A 16,296-nucleotide genomic window follows, 5' to 3' on the forward strand; every position below is an offset into this window, starting at 1 on the left:
CTTTTATAAATAAATATAATTATGATCAACTTAAATTACAAGAAAACTGAAGAAAACTATTTATTTTGTATTTATTACACAAAATGTTTTGCTCAGAGGCTGGACTTGAATAGCGTTAATTTGGTTTTCGAAGACTTGACGCTTGACGTCAAAGCAATGTCATAAATGATATTGACCAATGAACAAGGCAGGAATACGCGACTTTTGTTTATTACATTTTTGTAATTTCTTTTCTTGATTTAAAACAACACAACTGGGTATACTGGGTAAATCACGAGTAAACAAATAATATTAAAATATATTTAGTAAACTCGGCGAATTTGTAACTGCATTTGACATACCACCAATTTTACTTTGAAATGAATAATTCCGCTGCTAAGGTAAGGTATTTTCATAATTCTACTTGTTCCATGTTTGGGTTTATTTATAAATTAAATAGGTAATGTAATACTTCTTCAGGTAGGTGAAATATTCACCGAAGCTGGAGCTGCATTCAATAAACTGGCCGAAATGACAATGATGCTGCATCCTATGGCTGAAAATACACCTACGTATGTTTATAGTATCTATTTTATGATGCCTCTTCTATGAGCTTGTCACTTGTGATTTAAGTGTTGATTTTGAGGCAATCACCAGCTTGGAATTGATACATTCCCTTGTTACTTAATCTTTATAATTATAAACCTCGCATTGTTCATTTGTAGATCTCTTGAAAAGGCCTCATGAAAGTCATGAACCCCACATTTCGATAGAACACACTAAGAACAGTAGGTAGAAGTAGAACTTAGATTTTGGTAATTTGATCTCTGGGTAATAAAATTTACCTGATATTGTTACCTTATAGTTATATAATTGTTGTTTAATGTTTTTTTCGTTTATTATAGTAAAGTGATGAGATTAGACATTGCTAAATTATTTGCTTACTCAATTACATTTTATACACATAATAGAAAACTGTATCAAAAATTTCTCTGATATCTGAGCCACCTTGCATTAAAATTGACATGTATGTTTTCAGTGCACCAGCAAAAACACCTGTGAAGAGAAAAGCAGCAGATGACAGACCAGTATTAACCGGCACCACACCACAAACAACTCACAATGTTCACACGGCACCCATATCACAGCAGGTTAGTGTTTTACTACAATTCAATTGGTCGGAACCAACAACACCATATAGTCGATGTGGCATTAGGTAAATCTCATTTTGAAATTGCAGAAAAATAGGTGTAATCCCATTAAATTTGTCCACACTCCCACATGAAAGGGAATAGGAACATTTCATTCCCATTTGCCCTTGCCGAGGACCAATCATTTGTCCCCAACAGGTAAAGATGGGAATAAATCATTCTTGTTTGGGATAAATGGGAATTCACCAAAACAAACTGTCAAGCCATCTTCTGAAATGACACTCAATGTACACTTACAAAAAATAAATAATTGGGTTGTTTTAATTATCTTTGACACACAATTAATTTCTTACAAAAATCTGTAATTACTTCAAACATATTAATTTTTATTTAAACCACTTATACAAGTGCCTGAAACTAAGTGCATCAAGTCAAGTGTTCATAATGCATAATAATTCATGAAAAAGGCAGGTTGTTTTTATCTTATCATTCTTATTCAGTATTTTTATTACTTTGAATTTGTCATCCCATTATCATTTTGCTTATTAGGGATATAGCTGTGTTATTTGGCTGTGAAATTAAAATAATTTGAAATTCTGTAATATTCATCATACTGTTTCAGGTGACCCTAAACATGTTGAATGCTCATGAATCAGAAATCGATGGAGATGGCCTCAGCAATCAAGTGAAACTCGAGTTTGAGTCCAGCACTGAGGAAGTGACTACTTAGGCATGGAGTATTTAGAAGAAAAAAATCAATCTAGATATAAGTAGTCATTATCTATTAAGTTAGCCATACACACTATGGTATGCCTGCGCAGTATCGCCTGTACAGTCCAACTGCACTGGTAAAAAGGAGTGTATGTAGCATTCAACTGCAGTTTACTAACTGGCTGTACATGTGCAGTTGAACTGTACAGGCGAAACCGCGAAACTGCGTGGGCATACCCTGGTGTGTATGGCCAGCTTTAAGTTCTTCTATAACTGATAGTAATACTTGAGTTTGATAATGGTAGTGCAGTTTTCAATCTTTTTTTGACGCAACCCATGAAAAAAAAACGCACTTGGGTCAATCAACTTATTTTTTGCCATTGTGTTGCCTGAGTCATAGCAGCAACAGTAAAAACTATATACACATATGGGGCAATATCTATGAAAAGGGACCTTATTGTCGAAGGTCACACACACCACTGTACAAGCACTACACAAGGGTACACTGCACTGCTTCGCGCGCCATTATATTTATATCGGAGCATCGTTAATAATGGCGTAAGCGCCATCGACAATAAGTTCCCTTTTCTTAGACAACCTCACATATTTCTAACATGAGTAGTAGATAAGCCTATAAAGTAAAGGTCTTAAAAATAGTAAAACTGCTAACTTGAGGTGATAAAATTTAATATCATAATTTTAAAGTGTGACTCAAGTGACATAATATAATCATGGCAACCAGACCTGCTAGCATGAGTTGCGTTCTCGCCCGCGACTATACATCAAGCGCGACTTCAAGTATGGACTCGCGCGCAAGAACGCAACTTATGCTAAACCGCCAGGTGCACAAAAAAAGTTGATTCAGCTTCTGGGCAAGAAAAAAGATTGTAACATTATACTCTCTTCCTTTGTAATGTACCTAACCTGAATTGCAAGTTCTCACAACTCCCTCATGAGTAAATGAGTAGGTATTATTAATTAAAACTTAGCTGTTTTGATTTCTATACCTTGTTATTAGGAAGCCTGTGGCTGTGATTATTCTAAAGTCACATTTATTTATTTTAGATAATCATAAGTGCACTTGTATTAGGGTAAGGCTTATATTAAACTTGTGTTAACACATTCATAGCCAGCATCAGCTAAACGCTACGAGCGTAGCCGATAACACAGGGAAACCGTATGTAGGGAAGAACATACAAACAGAGAACTTGCAGGTCATTGGAACAGGAAAAGAAGCTGAAGTAGCAGTACTGGGCTAGAAACAAGATGACCACGTTTTGTTTAAATTACAGGTGGAAGTACTAGTGCTCGACGCTGCACTAGTATTCGCCATGGGCACTTTATGTCAAAGTAACAAGGATTAAATTTGAATACAGAAAAATCTTCGCTGTTCAAATTTAACCTTTATTACTTTGACATAAAGTGCCCATGTTGAATACTAGTGCAGCATCAAGCACTATATAGTACTTCTACCTAATTAATTAATGTTGTGTGATAGGTACTCAAATGTTTTGTAATAAGCAAGGTTCATATTTAAGTATCTTACATTAAACATAACATCAGGCGATATGCAAAACTTACTCATTATTTAAAAAAATACTTAAATAAAAATCAACCTTATTTGAGTAGTATTATGGTTCTCTATGGCTATGACCTTGTGGCGGTAATTAGTGAGTTTTGCTTGTCACCTGACGATAAATAAACAATGGTTCACTTTATCCATATTTTTTATTATAAATAAACAATAAAAATGATTATTATCTACAAAATACTTTTTTTATTCTGTAATCAATTCCTTGTTATGAAAACTTAAAATCTTTCTATTCCATGATGGGTTCAGAGAACCACATACTTTCTCATGTGTGCCTTCATTAACCTTATTTTCTATGACAAACTCCACATCGCTTCTGATTTTTAATGAATCATATAAGGGGAATGTGCTACCAGATTTTTTCAATCTTCTTTGGGCATTTCTGTAACATTTCCATGGTTGCGGCTCTATAATAATTGATCTAGATTTTTTTTTTATATAGTTGATAAAATCTAATAGACCATCATCTCCATTATTAAGATGTATCCACATTGTGACAGAAAAACAGAAAGTTACATCAAATCTCTTTTTCTGATAGCCTTTCAAATAGTCTTTAATTGTTTTCTGGTCATTATCAGACATAATATTGCAAGTTATAAATGTAATATTAGGGATTTGAATTGTTTCTTGTGCTCTTGCGATCAGTGTTGGGTCAATGTCAACGGCCAGCATGTGTATATCATTTTCTGGGTAAATTGTTTTCAAGTATTGATATAAGTCTTTTGTAAGTTCTCCCGTGTTGCAGCCAATGTCTAAGCACAAGAATGGTTCATTAGCTGCAGGTGCGGGGAACATTTGTTTGTTTAAGTTATTCGTTCTGTGCTCCACATTATGGAATGAGTAATAGTTGATAAAATTACCAAATTTCACAGCACCAGGATCATTACCTAGATGATTTAGATCTTCACTTGTCATGATAACTTATTTGGATACTTAATTCTTGTGCTGTATCAGTCCGGAATGGTATGTGAGTGTGTAATATTTCCAATTTACATTAGAAAACTGTGTGAAATAGCTTTCCAAAGTTCACGTTCAAAGTTTTATTGTATAGTTGCGCTTTGCGCTGGATGACGATGACGTATAATTTAGAAACTTGACATTGACGTTTACTTACTACATTTCAAATACTATCAGATATTTTTCATCGAATACGACTAATATCCCTTCCCAGGGGTAGACAACTTTTATCTCGTAGCTTAACTGCTTTAGTTATAACTTTTATCTTATTTTGTTTATTATTATTTAGACTGACTCGAAAAATTGGAAAGCATTGATTATGTACTGAGGTGGCGTGGGGCCGGGCTATCATTAGAATAAGATCGTACCCACTTTGACAGTCGCCCGGTCGACGTAGACGAGTTTCGTTTCACGCAAAGCAAAGTTAAGAAAAGGATTTAACAGGACTTTTTTCTAATAAATGTATGGGGAGGCGAATTTTTAATTAAACTTAGTGAAGCAGATCTTGTCAGTAGAAAAAGGCGGCAAATTTGAAAAATGTAGGCGCTAAGGGATATCGTCCCATAGAAAATTTGAATTTCGCGCTTTTTTTACTGACAAGGTTTACTTGAGCAGCTATATATAAGGACCTATTATAAGAGTGATGCTCGTAGTAGTAGCAAAAGGCGCGAAATTCAATTTTTCTGTGGGAAGTCAACTCTTCGCGCAGCCTTCATTTTTTAAATTTGCCGCCTTTTTCTATTGACAAGGTCGCTGTGGCAGAGTATAGCTTGGATTGTGTGAATATTATTAAACAATCTTTTTTAGAATGAGGCGCCAACTGTCTAGTTAGATGATCTACAATTCTATAAATACTAACGTTATAAATATTAATAATTAGGTTAGGTTAACTGTGGGCATCGTCAAACTACTTGTGACAGTAATAGGTATATTTGATTTGCAAGCCATTATTAATTGATTTCGATACACCTATCTATAACCACAGAATAGCAGCATAATGCACTAATGATAATTGAACAATCGCCTGCAAGCGTAACTTTGCTACGAGTATTTCCTGGTTTCCTGAGTCATTACACCAACAAAATACTTACCAAACGTGTCTTATAATAAAAACTCAATCCAAGAACGGAAGAACACTAAGGCAATCGTGCGAAACTGCATGACGTTTTGCACAGGAACGAAATGCGCATGCGATCGAGCACAGTTAACGTTACGGAGTTTGCCCACTGCCATGCTTATCAGTATGTTGCGACTACTTTCTTGTACTAAATCGGCACGGCTCCTTAACGCAAAAATGTATTCAAAACCAAATAGTAGGTATTATGTATTATACTTGGTCGAGCAAATCTTGTCAGTAGAAAAAGGCGGCAAATTAAAAAAAAGCAGGCGCGAAGGGTTATCGTTCCATAGAAAATTTGAAATTCGCGCCTTTTCTACTGACAAGATGTGCTTGACTAAGAATAATTTGATCTTTGTACCGATGTTAAACGTAAGAACTGGGCGGAATCATGGACGGCGTCGTCGCAAAAAAAAAGCATGCTACTTCGGTAGGTCACTTTAATTAAAGCCAGTGAAATGAAACATTAAAAAGTTCTGAAATTGCAAAGCGTGTTATACCTACATAGTAAAAGCTTTTGGATTTTGGACCTGTTGTTGAGATTAGTTAGCTTGAAATAATTTCATTGAAATTAGATTCCAGGATCGTCAGCTGTTGGCAGAGGGTCACTAAGCGTACCGTGTCGACTAACCTAGGAGGCCGTAAAAGTGTAGGAGTATTTCATGTGTTCTGGTAAGAAGTAAACCGTATATGAATAAGGTCCGTAAAGTTTTATGAATAAGGGGGTAAATCTACCTGTAGGTAGGTAATTATCGCCCTGCCTTTGATGATTTCATGTTTCCTCGAATCATCATCATCATCATCTCAGCCATAAGACGTCCACTGCTGAAAATAGGCCTCCCCCTTGGACCTCCATACGTACCGGTTGGAAGCGACGCGCATGCAGCGTCTTCCGGCGACCTTAATAAGGTCGTCTGTCCATCTTGTGGACTCCTCCTCTTGTTCCTCGTATAAGGGAACAGAATTGAATGCAAGTATTGTAAGTAGTATTATAAGTGTTGTGTGTAAGTACTCATCTTACAGGAATCGTGTTACATACCCATACGGCCCAATTCGAAGCAATGCTTATAAGATGTCACGGCGATGCGATACCTATCTGTCAGAGTCAAAGGTGACATTTCTTCAACCAAAAACGTTACTTTTGGCACGGACAGCTCGGTATCGTTTCGCTGACATCTTATAAGCATTGTTCGAATTGTGCCGAAAGGTGGGTTTGTATCCCGCATAAATATACCTAAACAGTTTTGTGCGATAATCGCAGCACGGTCGGCGAAATCGCACGAGATAGTCGTACCATGTGCTTTTTATTCCTAAAATGCTTATTAATGATTCCATCAATGGTAATGAAAATACATAGGTAAGAGCTTATTAGATCTATCCTTTTCAGTTTGTCAGGACACTTTTCATGAAGCATTTAATTTTGAGTTGCGCGCGTAGCATGATTTTTCGTTAGATGCGATGCGGGATTTACTTGCGCCGTAGCAAGGGCGTAGCGTCGGATATCCGTATGCATTTTCGCTGCACAACACTCATGATACGTAGTACTGGCGCGACAGTTACTCGCCCGCGAAATAGACTACCCGTCCCTCTAATTAATACAGTGAGAAAAAGACGGGGTAGTCTATCTCGCGGGCGAGATACTGTCGCGCCACTCTTGTACTAGGCCTTGACACGACTCGCAGTGCATCTCACGCGAACGAATAAGTGCCAGGGGATGATAGGTACGACTCGCAGTAGGTACTTAATTGTTCCGAAATTCCTACTTTTCGCACTTGTCGTAATGAACTATGTACAGTCGACGTCAAAGATATGTTTACACTTTTTTGCTTTATTTCAAAGGAGTAAGGTGCAAAAGTGTGATCTTTGACGTCGACTATGTTATAAATATGACTACGATATACTTAGCTCTTAAATAATAAACAAGAACAAGGTGCCCAAAAATCGGTGCTCATCACACGAATAAATATAAATGCCCTTACCAAGATTTGAACCCGGGACCATCGGCTTAGGCAGGGTCACTACCCACTAGGCCAGACCGGTCGTCAATTTGCATCTATTTCCTATATCTTAAACTAAAGCACAACAACGCAACACCATAACAAGCAACAAAGGAGGAGAAGGAGGGAGGAAGAGAGTCTACTGATGGTATACCTATACCTAATACATACTCGTATCTAGTTAATAACGATTCTTACGGAAACCTCAATAAGTATAGCTTAACGACAGTGCGTTAGTATTAATGGGTGAATCCGCCGGTTCACGGTTCGATTCCCTATGGCTTTTACTTTCTTTTTGTCGATAACAGATACAGTTCCTTATATGTACGTATGAAGCGTTTGGAGCGCGTACGTCCTCGGCCGCGCGCCACCGGCGCAGGCGCCGCGGGCAGTGCGGGCAAGCGCCGCCTTGTGCCGGAAATTCACTTCACACCCCGCGTAAGCGCATGTTACTGATCGATTTAAGTATGATCTGAAATCGGTAAGCCACGAGTGAAACGGAGGATTGAACGATCCTCGTAGTGCACGCCAACTTACCTGTATGTAATTATATTTTTCGCACACACTCAAACGCGATCTACTGGCTACTACACGAGCTGTAGATATGTCTTGCTTTTTCCAAGCATTCTATCGGAGAAATTCACTTGGAAAATATTTCTCGATCATTTTCAAGTTCAGTTACGTAAGTACGCGTGCGGGAGAATTGGTGCGGAATGGCGGATGTTTGGTGGTGCTCGACGGCGAAGTGGCGCGCGGTTATAAGCTCGCACCCGCTCCTCCGGCTGTCAGTTGCCGATAGACCACCCTCGCAGACGTTGATTTCTAGTTATTAGTGCAGTGTGTGAACATACGTCAAACTAACAAAATGTGTTCCGCTTTTCGGATAGCCGTCGTGTCAGTTATCTGTGTGGTCGTCGCCTCCGGCCACGTGCACGGACCCCGCAGATCCCGCCGGATGGATGCTGAGGATTATGCACAAAATGAAATCGACAGTGGAAGAGCCGAAGAGAGCTCGTGGTGGCCTTCGGCAGAATTCGCCGTTTTGCAGAAAGTTTATGACGACTGCAGTGCGCAAAAGCACCTGACGATGTGCTTAAAGGGCAAAGCCCTGCACGCCCTCACACGGGCCGTGGAACAGGTGAACAGTGATCCGAGTGCTCAAATGACCGTGATGTGTTATAAGAGTGTATTGTAATGTTTTGTTGTATTGTACAGGAGAGCGTGCAGCTCGCGGACGGGCTCACCCTGGTGAAGCAGGCGGACGCTCCCGCGGCGGTCGCGGAGCCGCGCTTCTTCCCTGGCATGTCCACGGAAGACAAGCTCGATATGGCTCTGCGCACTAAATTCGAGCAATTGATGAACTCGCACACCATCTCGATGGATTTGGCTTCGGAGGGTAGAGGCAGAGGTGAGTACAGTAATCGAACAAAACCTAAGGTGGATTTGATTTGAAATAAATTTGTGCTTCTTACATGAAAATTGCAATTGTAATTCAGGCAAGAAAGTGCTCCCTTACCTGCTGCTCGGTATCTTCACCACCGTAAGCGTGGTGGGAGGCATCGCCCTCAAGACTCTGGCCGCCATCGCTGGCAAGGCGCTGATCGCCAGTAAGGTCGCGCTCACGATAGCCGGTATCATCGCCCTGAAGAAACTCTTCAGCCACGACGGCGCCCCCGGCGAAACTACCTTCCAAGTGCACGCTGATGGACATCATAGGTAATACTAACAATAACTACATATCTTAAGCGATTTTAAATACCTACTGGAGGTATAGATACACACAATTTGGGAAAGTATAAACTGGCAGTAAATTTGTCATATTTTTACGGATTCCGAGGGCTTGGCCAAAATACAAATCTTTCGCGCTGTAGCGAACGAAACGGTAATGTCTCTCTTCACTCTTCCATGCGCAACAGATATACATTAGCGTTTCGTCCGCTACGGCGCAAATGATTGGCATCTTTGCTAGGCCCCCAGGCCGTAAAACAGCAATGAAAACGACAGAACTCCCACTTTCTAGCCAGGGAAGCCGTAAAATTTTGTGCAAATCTTGGGCGGTAATCCAAATAATAACTTAGATTCTTTAAAACATTTTCATAATATAGGTATTATATTTGATACAATGTTTTATAATTCTTTATATTTCAATTCTAGTCTTTAATTCGAAGGCGGAATATGTACGTGGTGAGGCCAGCGAAAGCAAGCGCGGTGGACCCATATCGATACTACGGCGAGCAGACGACGTCCACCGCCGCCGCCAGCGCGTAGCCCGCGCCCGTCTCACCCGCCCTGACCCGCCGCGCCTTCGCCCACACAAAAACCTCAAACCAAAGTACCGTCCATGCTATGGACATCCTACTTAGACGATTGGTCGTCCGCTCTCGTTGTCAAATCTATGTCAATAAATTATTTAGTGTAATTTATTTATTCGTGACTACGGTTGTATGTTTAAAGTTAAATAATTGCAGAAGTGATGTAAGAGATAATAAAAAAACATGACACTGAATATGGTTTCATTTTCCGGACTGTCTGGTCAGATTTGTTTACATTAACACTAACGAATTACTTAATAACGAACTTTTTGTGCAGTTATTCTTTAATAATAAAATCTGAAAAGCATCTAACAGTGCATAATAAGCGATGTTAGATAAGCATGCTTTGTTAGGCATGATAACAACACCGTACAGATATGTGGCCTTCACTGTCAGTGCAGTAATTAAAATGTTAACGTTACTTGCAATTATGCACTCACTCCTATAACTAAATGATTTCACTATTTCCACTGGTAAAATTATGATCCTCTATAAGTAACTTTAGTAGGAAAGTAGTCTTTTTCTTCATCTTGAATTTTGCGATTGGTCCGGGATGGATGGGTTCATCCCTCATGACGCTGGTTTAAATACTTGCTTTAATTAATTGCGTTAACCCGCTTTCTTTATTCGCTCTAGTGGAGAGGAGTCCGAGAAATGTGTCGAGATTTTCCGTTAATGTGGGTGCACTGGGTACGAACGTGGAAAGTAGAAAGCTTTAATCGATTCACTGCACATGCACGCATAGTGGTGCAGCACGTAGCTTGTTATGATCTTTTCTGCCTTATTGCGCATCGAGGTAATGCAATTTATTGCTTTTTACGCTAGGCTTGCTCTTGGTTTTGCTTATTCAATGTAAAGGTTACCTACCGTTGTTCTGCTTGCTAGTGGGGTATGCGGGTGTGCGTAGTAGGCATGGTACCTATTCGATGTGTATATGTGTAGTAACAAAACAAGTAGTTAGGAACGCTGCCTAATTACAAATGAATAGATGAGTGGAGCACTGAGCTATTTCCCAGCGAGGAGAGCGCTGCAGCGGTGTGACGCGGCTCAGCGTTTGTTCGGCTGCGGAAGGTCAGCTCGTTGATTAGTCTAGCGCCGGTAAAGGCCGACCACAGAGCGCGTTTGTGCGCCCGGACTGCTGTTTATAATGCAGATATGTGTTTGCCCAATCGCTGCACGCTACGCTGGCTATATGGCATCGTTAATGTGGCTGGCGTCTCTTTGCATACGCAAATATAGGGCGGGCGGTCCAGCGCTGATTAAGCGGTGCGCTGGCGGCCTGTGTACAGTACGGCGACTCATTCTCTACACCTCGCATTTTGCTACTTTGAAAATTAGGGTACTAGGGAATGATACTCATCGGTAAGTTCTTGTAATTGTCTCCTAGAACAACGCGGAAAATTATTAAAAGTACCTAGGCGAGCCCCAACAGTCTATAAGTGTCGCATCTAATGTAAGCGACATTAATTATTAATTATGGTAGGATATATCGAGGTCCGCCATCACACCGATGCACCTAGTCGCGACAGCCGTCTTCCCCCGAGGCCTCGGCACCTGTCTGGGCGCCTGTCAGCTAATATAAGCTGGTGCTAGATGTAGGTGTCGCCTACAATCTGCGGGCTTCAATACTTGATGTCCATCTGCGCCTCGAATTAGGCCAACCGCCGCCTGACTGACTCGAGATTACTGATGGATGAGCCGTAATAGCGGCTTGCTGATACTATTACCGTAAATTATCCACTTACATTGTGTCCATAATTACATACAATGCCGCCACATGTAAACGTTTGTTTGCTAAAATAATGAAAAATATTTTATAGCTTCGATACCGTTTCCAACACAAAACAAAGTAACGAAGTATTAGTTAGTAAATTAATTATTTTGATATGATTTGGTCGTTTTGATGTTTTATTTTATATGTAGTTAAGCTGCCGGGCCTCACGTGAGGCAGGATATGAGGCTGCGGGCGTCACTCGTAGCGTAGAGCGAAGTTACTTTACGGGCGAATGGTCAAAGTATCCGACATAAACCTATTTTGTTCTCTTCTTATATTGGATGTACGCTCCCTTCTTCGCCCGCCTCTCCACCGTCCGCTGTCCTTTGGAACAGGGCTGAACCTTTAGATATATTTTAATTATAGTAATATGTCTAACACACAAGTAGGTACTTTATTAAGAAACGTATTATATAGGTACATATTATAAAAGTAAACTATTTCTTACTTTAAGGAATAAATCTTAAATAAACTTAGTAGCACGATTGTGCATTATTGGTACATCAGGTATGTCAATACGAGTATCAATATTTTATTGGCCCTAATAAACTATCAGATATCCTGATCTTATGAACCGCAGTACTACCTACTCATAATGAAAACAGGCTTTCTAATGGAGTTTTAAATAAATTCGTTGGTACGGCGAGAGTAGCAACCCTGCCACAGCGGGGCGGGTCTCTGCGCGGAAGTTTTGCCGGGAATTATGTTGGTACGTGCCAAAGCCATTATTGCTCGAGAAAAGTTCATCAATTTCATTTCTAGCCCGGCACACGTCCCGGCCGCTCCCACCTTCCACACATGAGTGATATACACGACCTTACTACAACGGATATTTTAACCATCAGAAAGGAACTTCCTAATTGAATATGTCGGCATATCACAGGGAATTGAAAGGTTTTGATTGTGCTTTGAAAGGCGGCTTGGTTCGTGGGTTTTATAAAGCGACACGAGTATTTATTTTTAAAGCGGTACCTATGATATAACAAACCTATCTTTTATATTTGATATATCTAATACTTGAATAACAAATTATACCTACCTAGTTCAAATAATACTCGTACTTTACGTACCTAGTATAGTTACTATACTCGTTTTCGGATAGACTAGCTTTACCCATATATATGCACATTAGGTCGTTTTTGATCCACTGACTAAAACTTGCTGATACACATTAAAATGAGTAAATAGGATAATGAGCCTGTAGGAGGAGGAGGAGGTAAAGGAGTTCAGAGCTTAAACAGGTTTTGGGCATATATGGGCTAACCTAACTGTTATTTACTTGGTCATTCATACCTGCCTTACCTACCTACCTAGTACTTTAAACATGTTTTTTTTTTTTATTATGAATGGGCTTACTCAGTGGCGGATTTCCCATAAGGCAAAGTAGGCCCGGGCCTAGGGCGGCGAGATATTAGGGGCGGCAAATTGTGAAATTTTTGTGAAATTGTGAAAAAATTCGCTGATGATAACTAAAAATAACTCAAAATTAGGCCAGGCAACGAATTCTCAAAAAAAGGTACCTATAGAGGAAAATAAATGCTTGTAACAGAATTTTTGACTTATATTTTTCGCTTATATCTCCATTTTTGGGGGGTAAATGAGAAAATTTCAAGATAAAGTTTTTCAAACTATATCGTGTTACATATCAAATCAAGAAAAGTAAGAATCTCAAATACCTTTTTTATAATTTTAGGATAAATAGTTTAGCAGTTATTCAAGAAAATAGGCGAAAAAAATGTTTTTCTTATGTTTCTATTTTAGATTTTTGAAATGTTTTTGTAGGTACCTACACAAAAAGTCAATGCTATTGGTAAAACTGTCACATAAAATTAATAAGTAAATTGCTAATTTTTTTCGTAAAACCTATGTTCCTATGATCATGTCACAAGGACGTATAGTTTCTGAGATATAATAAGCGAAAAACCGAAAAATGTGACCTTCAAACCAAACCCCCCTACCTCCGCTCAAGGGGACTTTTGATATGTTCACCTCCTAACGAGTCCAAAAAAGTTACTAAGCTAAAAATGTGTCCCAAGCATTTCCCTCTATACCTTTTCGTTGCCTGATCTATACTTCGTTTTTTTTAGCATTAGAAATTCGGTAAACAATCTTGATGTGTCTTTTAATTGAAAAACACATTTTAAAAATAAGTTACGGCAAATATGTAACAATTATGAATCTAATACGATCATTTATATTCTTCTGCTTTCATAAGTAATAGTTTTTGAATTTTATAAAGCGTTTTTCAATTAAAAGACATGTCAAGATCGCTTACCTTCTTGCAAGTTCTTTCTAATGCTAAAAAAAACGAACTATAAATGTAGTCAATATGATGGGTGCTGATGCTGAGAAAGGGGCGGCTACAAGGCCTGGGGCCTAGGGCGGCAAAGACTGCAAATCCGCCACTGGGCTTACTCATACCAATATACAAAAATGAATGGATAGGTAGGTACTTATATCAAGTGTGCCTAAATACGAGTAGGTATCAATTTTCGTAGAAGTGTTTGCAAGTCAGTTGGTTCTCGAATATCAAAACTCTGCAATTCGTCGCCGAATTTGTTTGCTGACTGCCTAATCGAACAACACTGGCTTAGTGGCAACTACTATTAGTTGCAGCTGGTTGCAGTTATAAATAGCAACACGAGTGCCGAAGCAGAGACGACTGCACATGCCGTATGACACGACAACGTTATAAATCCTCGCCGACTGGCGTGTTCGACCACTTGACATATCGAATGCCAGAACAATCAAGAGAAACTTGGACATATTATAAGAGAAACCAGTGCATCTTAAACATTGGTGTTCGTGGGTGATAAAATCCAAAGCATTTGTCTCGGTAAACTATGTCTGATTCAACAATATGTGCTAATGAAGAAATATATAATCTGAAATCATCCTTATTATGTGGTCTATTTAATCATAGAATATTATTTAAATATTAAACTTATTGGTAAATATGTTTAATAGGCAGTAGAACTCGTTCCGGAAATCACTGTATTATGACGATAGTATAATGTAAAGATGTTTTAGTCGACACAACATTTTATGTTACATACACACGTGTGTTATTAACAGACATCGTAAATTTTATAGCATTTTTGGTGCAGCGGAGTGGTGTTAACGGAATTGGTATAGATTATTCCAACTGAAATGGTAAATTAAGGTTAATATTAACGTAATTAACGCTAATTAATCATTAGGGTTGAAATTGTTTATACCAATTCCGTTAACACCACTCCGCTGCACCGAAAATGCTATAAAATTTATGACATCTGGTTATTAACGTCAACGAAATTATTTTTCATTACTTTGTTTACCCGCTTAGTGCAATAGAAAAGTGCAACTGGATGAAAGTCGGCGCACGCGCCGTCTGAAATGGAATTATTGCAATATGTGCAGTTCCAATCGATAATAGTAAACTTCACTTTCTAATGCTCACATGAAGCACGGACATTTCACGTGTTTGCGGCATGCAAAAGATCTGACACGCAAGATAATTTTCACTTATTTTCACCTGTACATAACATATTATTATAATCTTTCCTACATGGGGCTGTGTTAAAAATACCTACTATATTTAGGTAAACATAAAGGTAAAGTCCCTCTTGCATATTTTCGTGTACCTACTTATAATTTCCCGTTTACAAAAAAAGAATCATTTAGGTATGGCATGTTTTTCGTAAAAGCAAAGGGAATTTGAAATAAAGGAGAATTGTCAATTAAGTAGTCAGTATATTTACTGCCATCTATCGACACAAATAATTAAAACTTTTAGAACGCCATTTGACTTTGATCCTTATGTTTTCACTTATATCTGTGAATTTTGTTAAATGTCAAAAGTATCGCCATCTAATCGAGAGTAGGCCAAAGGTATGGCGCCATCGCTCGAAAAGATGGCACCATATGTTTGGCCTATCCTACGTCTGTATGGAAAATCGGTCACGTGAATTATCTATCCATGAAAATGTACCTTACTAGCCTTACTTCATCATCATCTCAGCCATAAGACGTCCACTACTGAACATAGGCCCCCTTACTAGCCTTACTTACTAGTTATTAATTAATTTCTTTTAATCAAAAAAAAAAAAATCAAAAATCAAAAAATATTTATTGTATGGTTATGGGTGAGGTTTACAAAGGTGGTACAAAATATTTATGTTCTCCATATCCTGCCTTACAAAAGCGTACAATATTAGTAAGTTGTCTTAGAACTAAATACTATTTTTAAACTTCAATAACACTTTTAACAATAAACTATGCTAGATAGACTCAATTAATAATAATGAATAACGTGAACTAGCTCTGTAAAAAGTCATTTATGCTATAAAAGCACTGTTTGATTAGCCAGTCAAACAGGCTTTTTTTGAAAGGTAATGATGCCAATTTTTTAAGGTCTGTGGGAAGCTTGTTAAATATTTGTATACTCATACATATAACACTTTTTGAAAAGAGTGCCGATTTAGGGTTAGCGCGTATTATGTCATACATGTATTTGGTTCGGATTGGTTGAGTAGTAGAGTTTTTTACAGGAAACAAATCTGGATTATTTTTTACAAATATGCAGACTTCATATATATAAAGTGATGGGAAAGTAAGTATTCTGTTATTAATGAAATATGGTCTACATGATTCCATTTGATTGATACCGTAAATTGAACGAATGCATTTTTTTTGTAATCTGAAGATTCTATCTTTATTGCTGCTGTT

The 16,296-nt window shown here is 38.5% G+C and overlaps 3 protein-coding genes across 4 annotated transcripts; 2 read left to right on the forward strand and 1 right to left on the reverse strand.

The window, feature by feature from the left end:
• Positions 1 to 180: 180 nt before the first annotated feature.
• LOC134663754 (uncharacterized) lies at positions 181 to 3,431 on the forward strand. The gene is made up of 4 exons (XM_063520232.1): positions 181 to 380; positions 460 to 551; positions 1,019 to 1,130; positions 1,753 to 3,431. The coding sequence occupies exons 1-4, from the start codon at positions 360 to 362 to the stop codon at positions 1,858 to 1,860; spliced, it is 333 nt and encodes a 110-aa protein (XP_063376302.1). The 5' UTR covers positions 181 to 359; the 3' UTR covers positions 1,861 to 3,431.
• Positions 3,432 to 3,550: 119 nt separating this feature from the next.
• Positions 3,551 to 4,501, reverse strand: LOC134663753 (probable RNA methyltransferase CG11342). Its single transcript, XM_063520230.1, has one exon. It carries the CDS (start codon positions 4,345 to 4,347, stop codon positions 3,619 to 3,621), a length of 729 nt encoding a protein of 242 aa, XP_063376300.1. The 5' UTR covers positions 4,348 to 4,501; the 3' UTR covers positions 3,551 to 3,618.
• Positions 4,502 to 7,990: 3,489 nt separating this feature from the next.
• LOC134664142 (uncharacterized) lies at positions 7,991 to 10,009 on the forward strand. 2 transcript variants are annotated; one of them, XM_063520731.1, is made up of 4 exons: positions 7,991 to 8,641; positions 8,719 to 8,911; positions 9,000 to 9,219; positions 9,658 to 10,009. In XM_063520731.1, the coding sequence occupies exons 1-4, from the start codon at positions 8,369 to 8,371 to the stop codon at positions 9,662 to 9,664; spliced, it is 693 nt and encodes a 230-aa protein (XP_063376801.1). In that variant the 5' UTR covers positions 7,991 to 8,368; the 3' UTR covers positions 9,665 to 10,009. The 2 variants fall into 2 exon arrangements, with proteins under 2 accessions (XP_063376801.1, XP_063376800.1); XM_063520730.1 differs by having other exon boundaries at positions 7,994 to 8,641; positions 9,672 to 10,009.
• The last annotated feature ends 6,287 nt before the right edge of the window (positions 10,010 to 16,296 follow it).

Source organism: Cydia fagiglandana, chromosome 4, assembly GCF_963556715.1.
Source record: "Cydia fagiglandana chromosome 4, ilCydFagi1.1, whole genome shotgun sequence".
Taxonomy (NCBI): domain Eukaryota; kingdom Metazoa; phylum Arthropoda; class Insecta; order Lepidoptera; family Tortricidae; genus Cydia; species Cydia fagiglandana.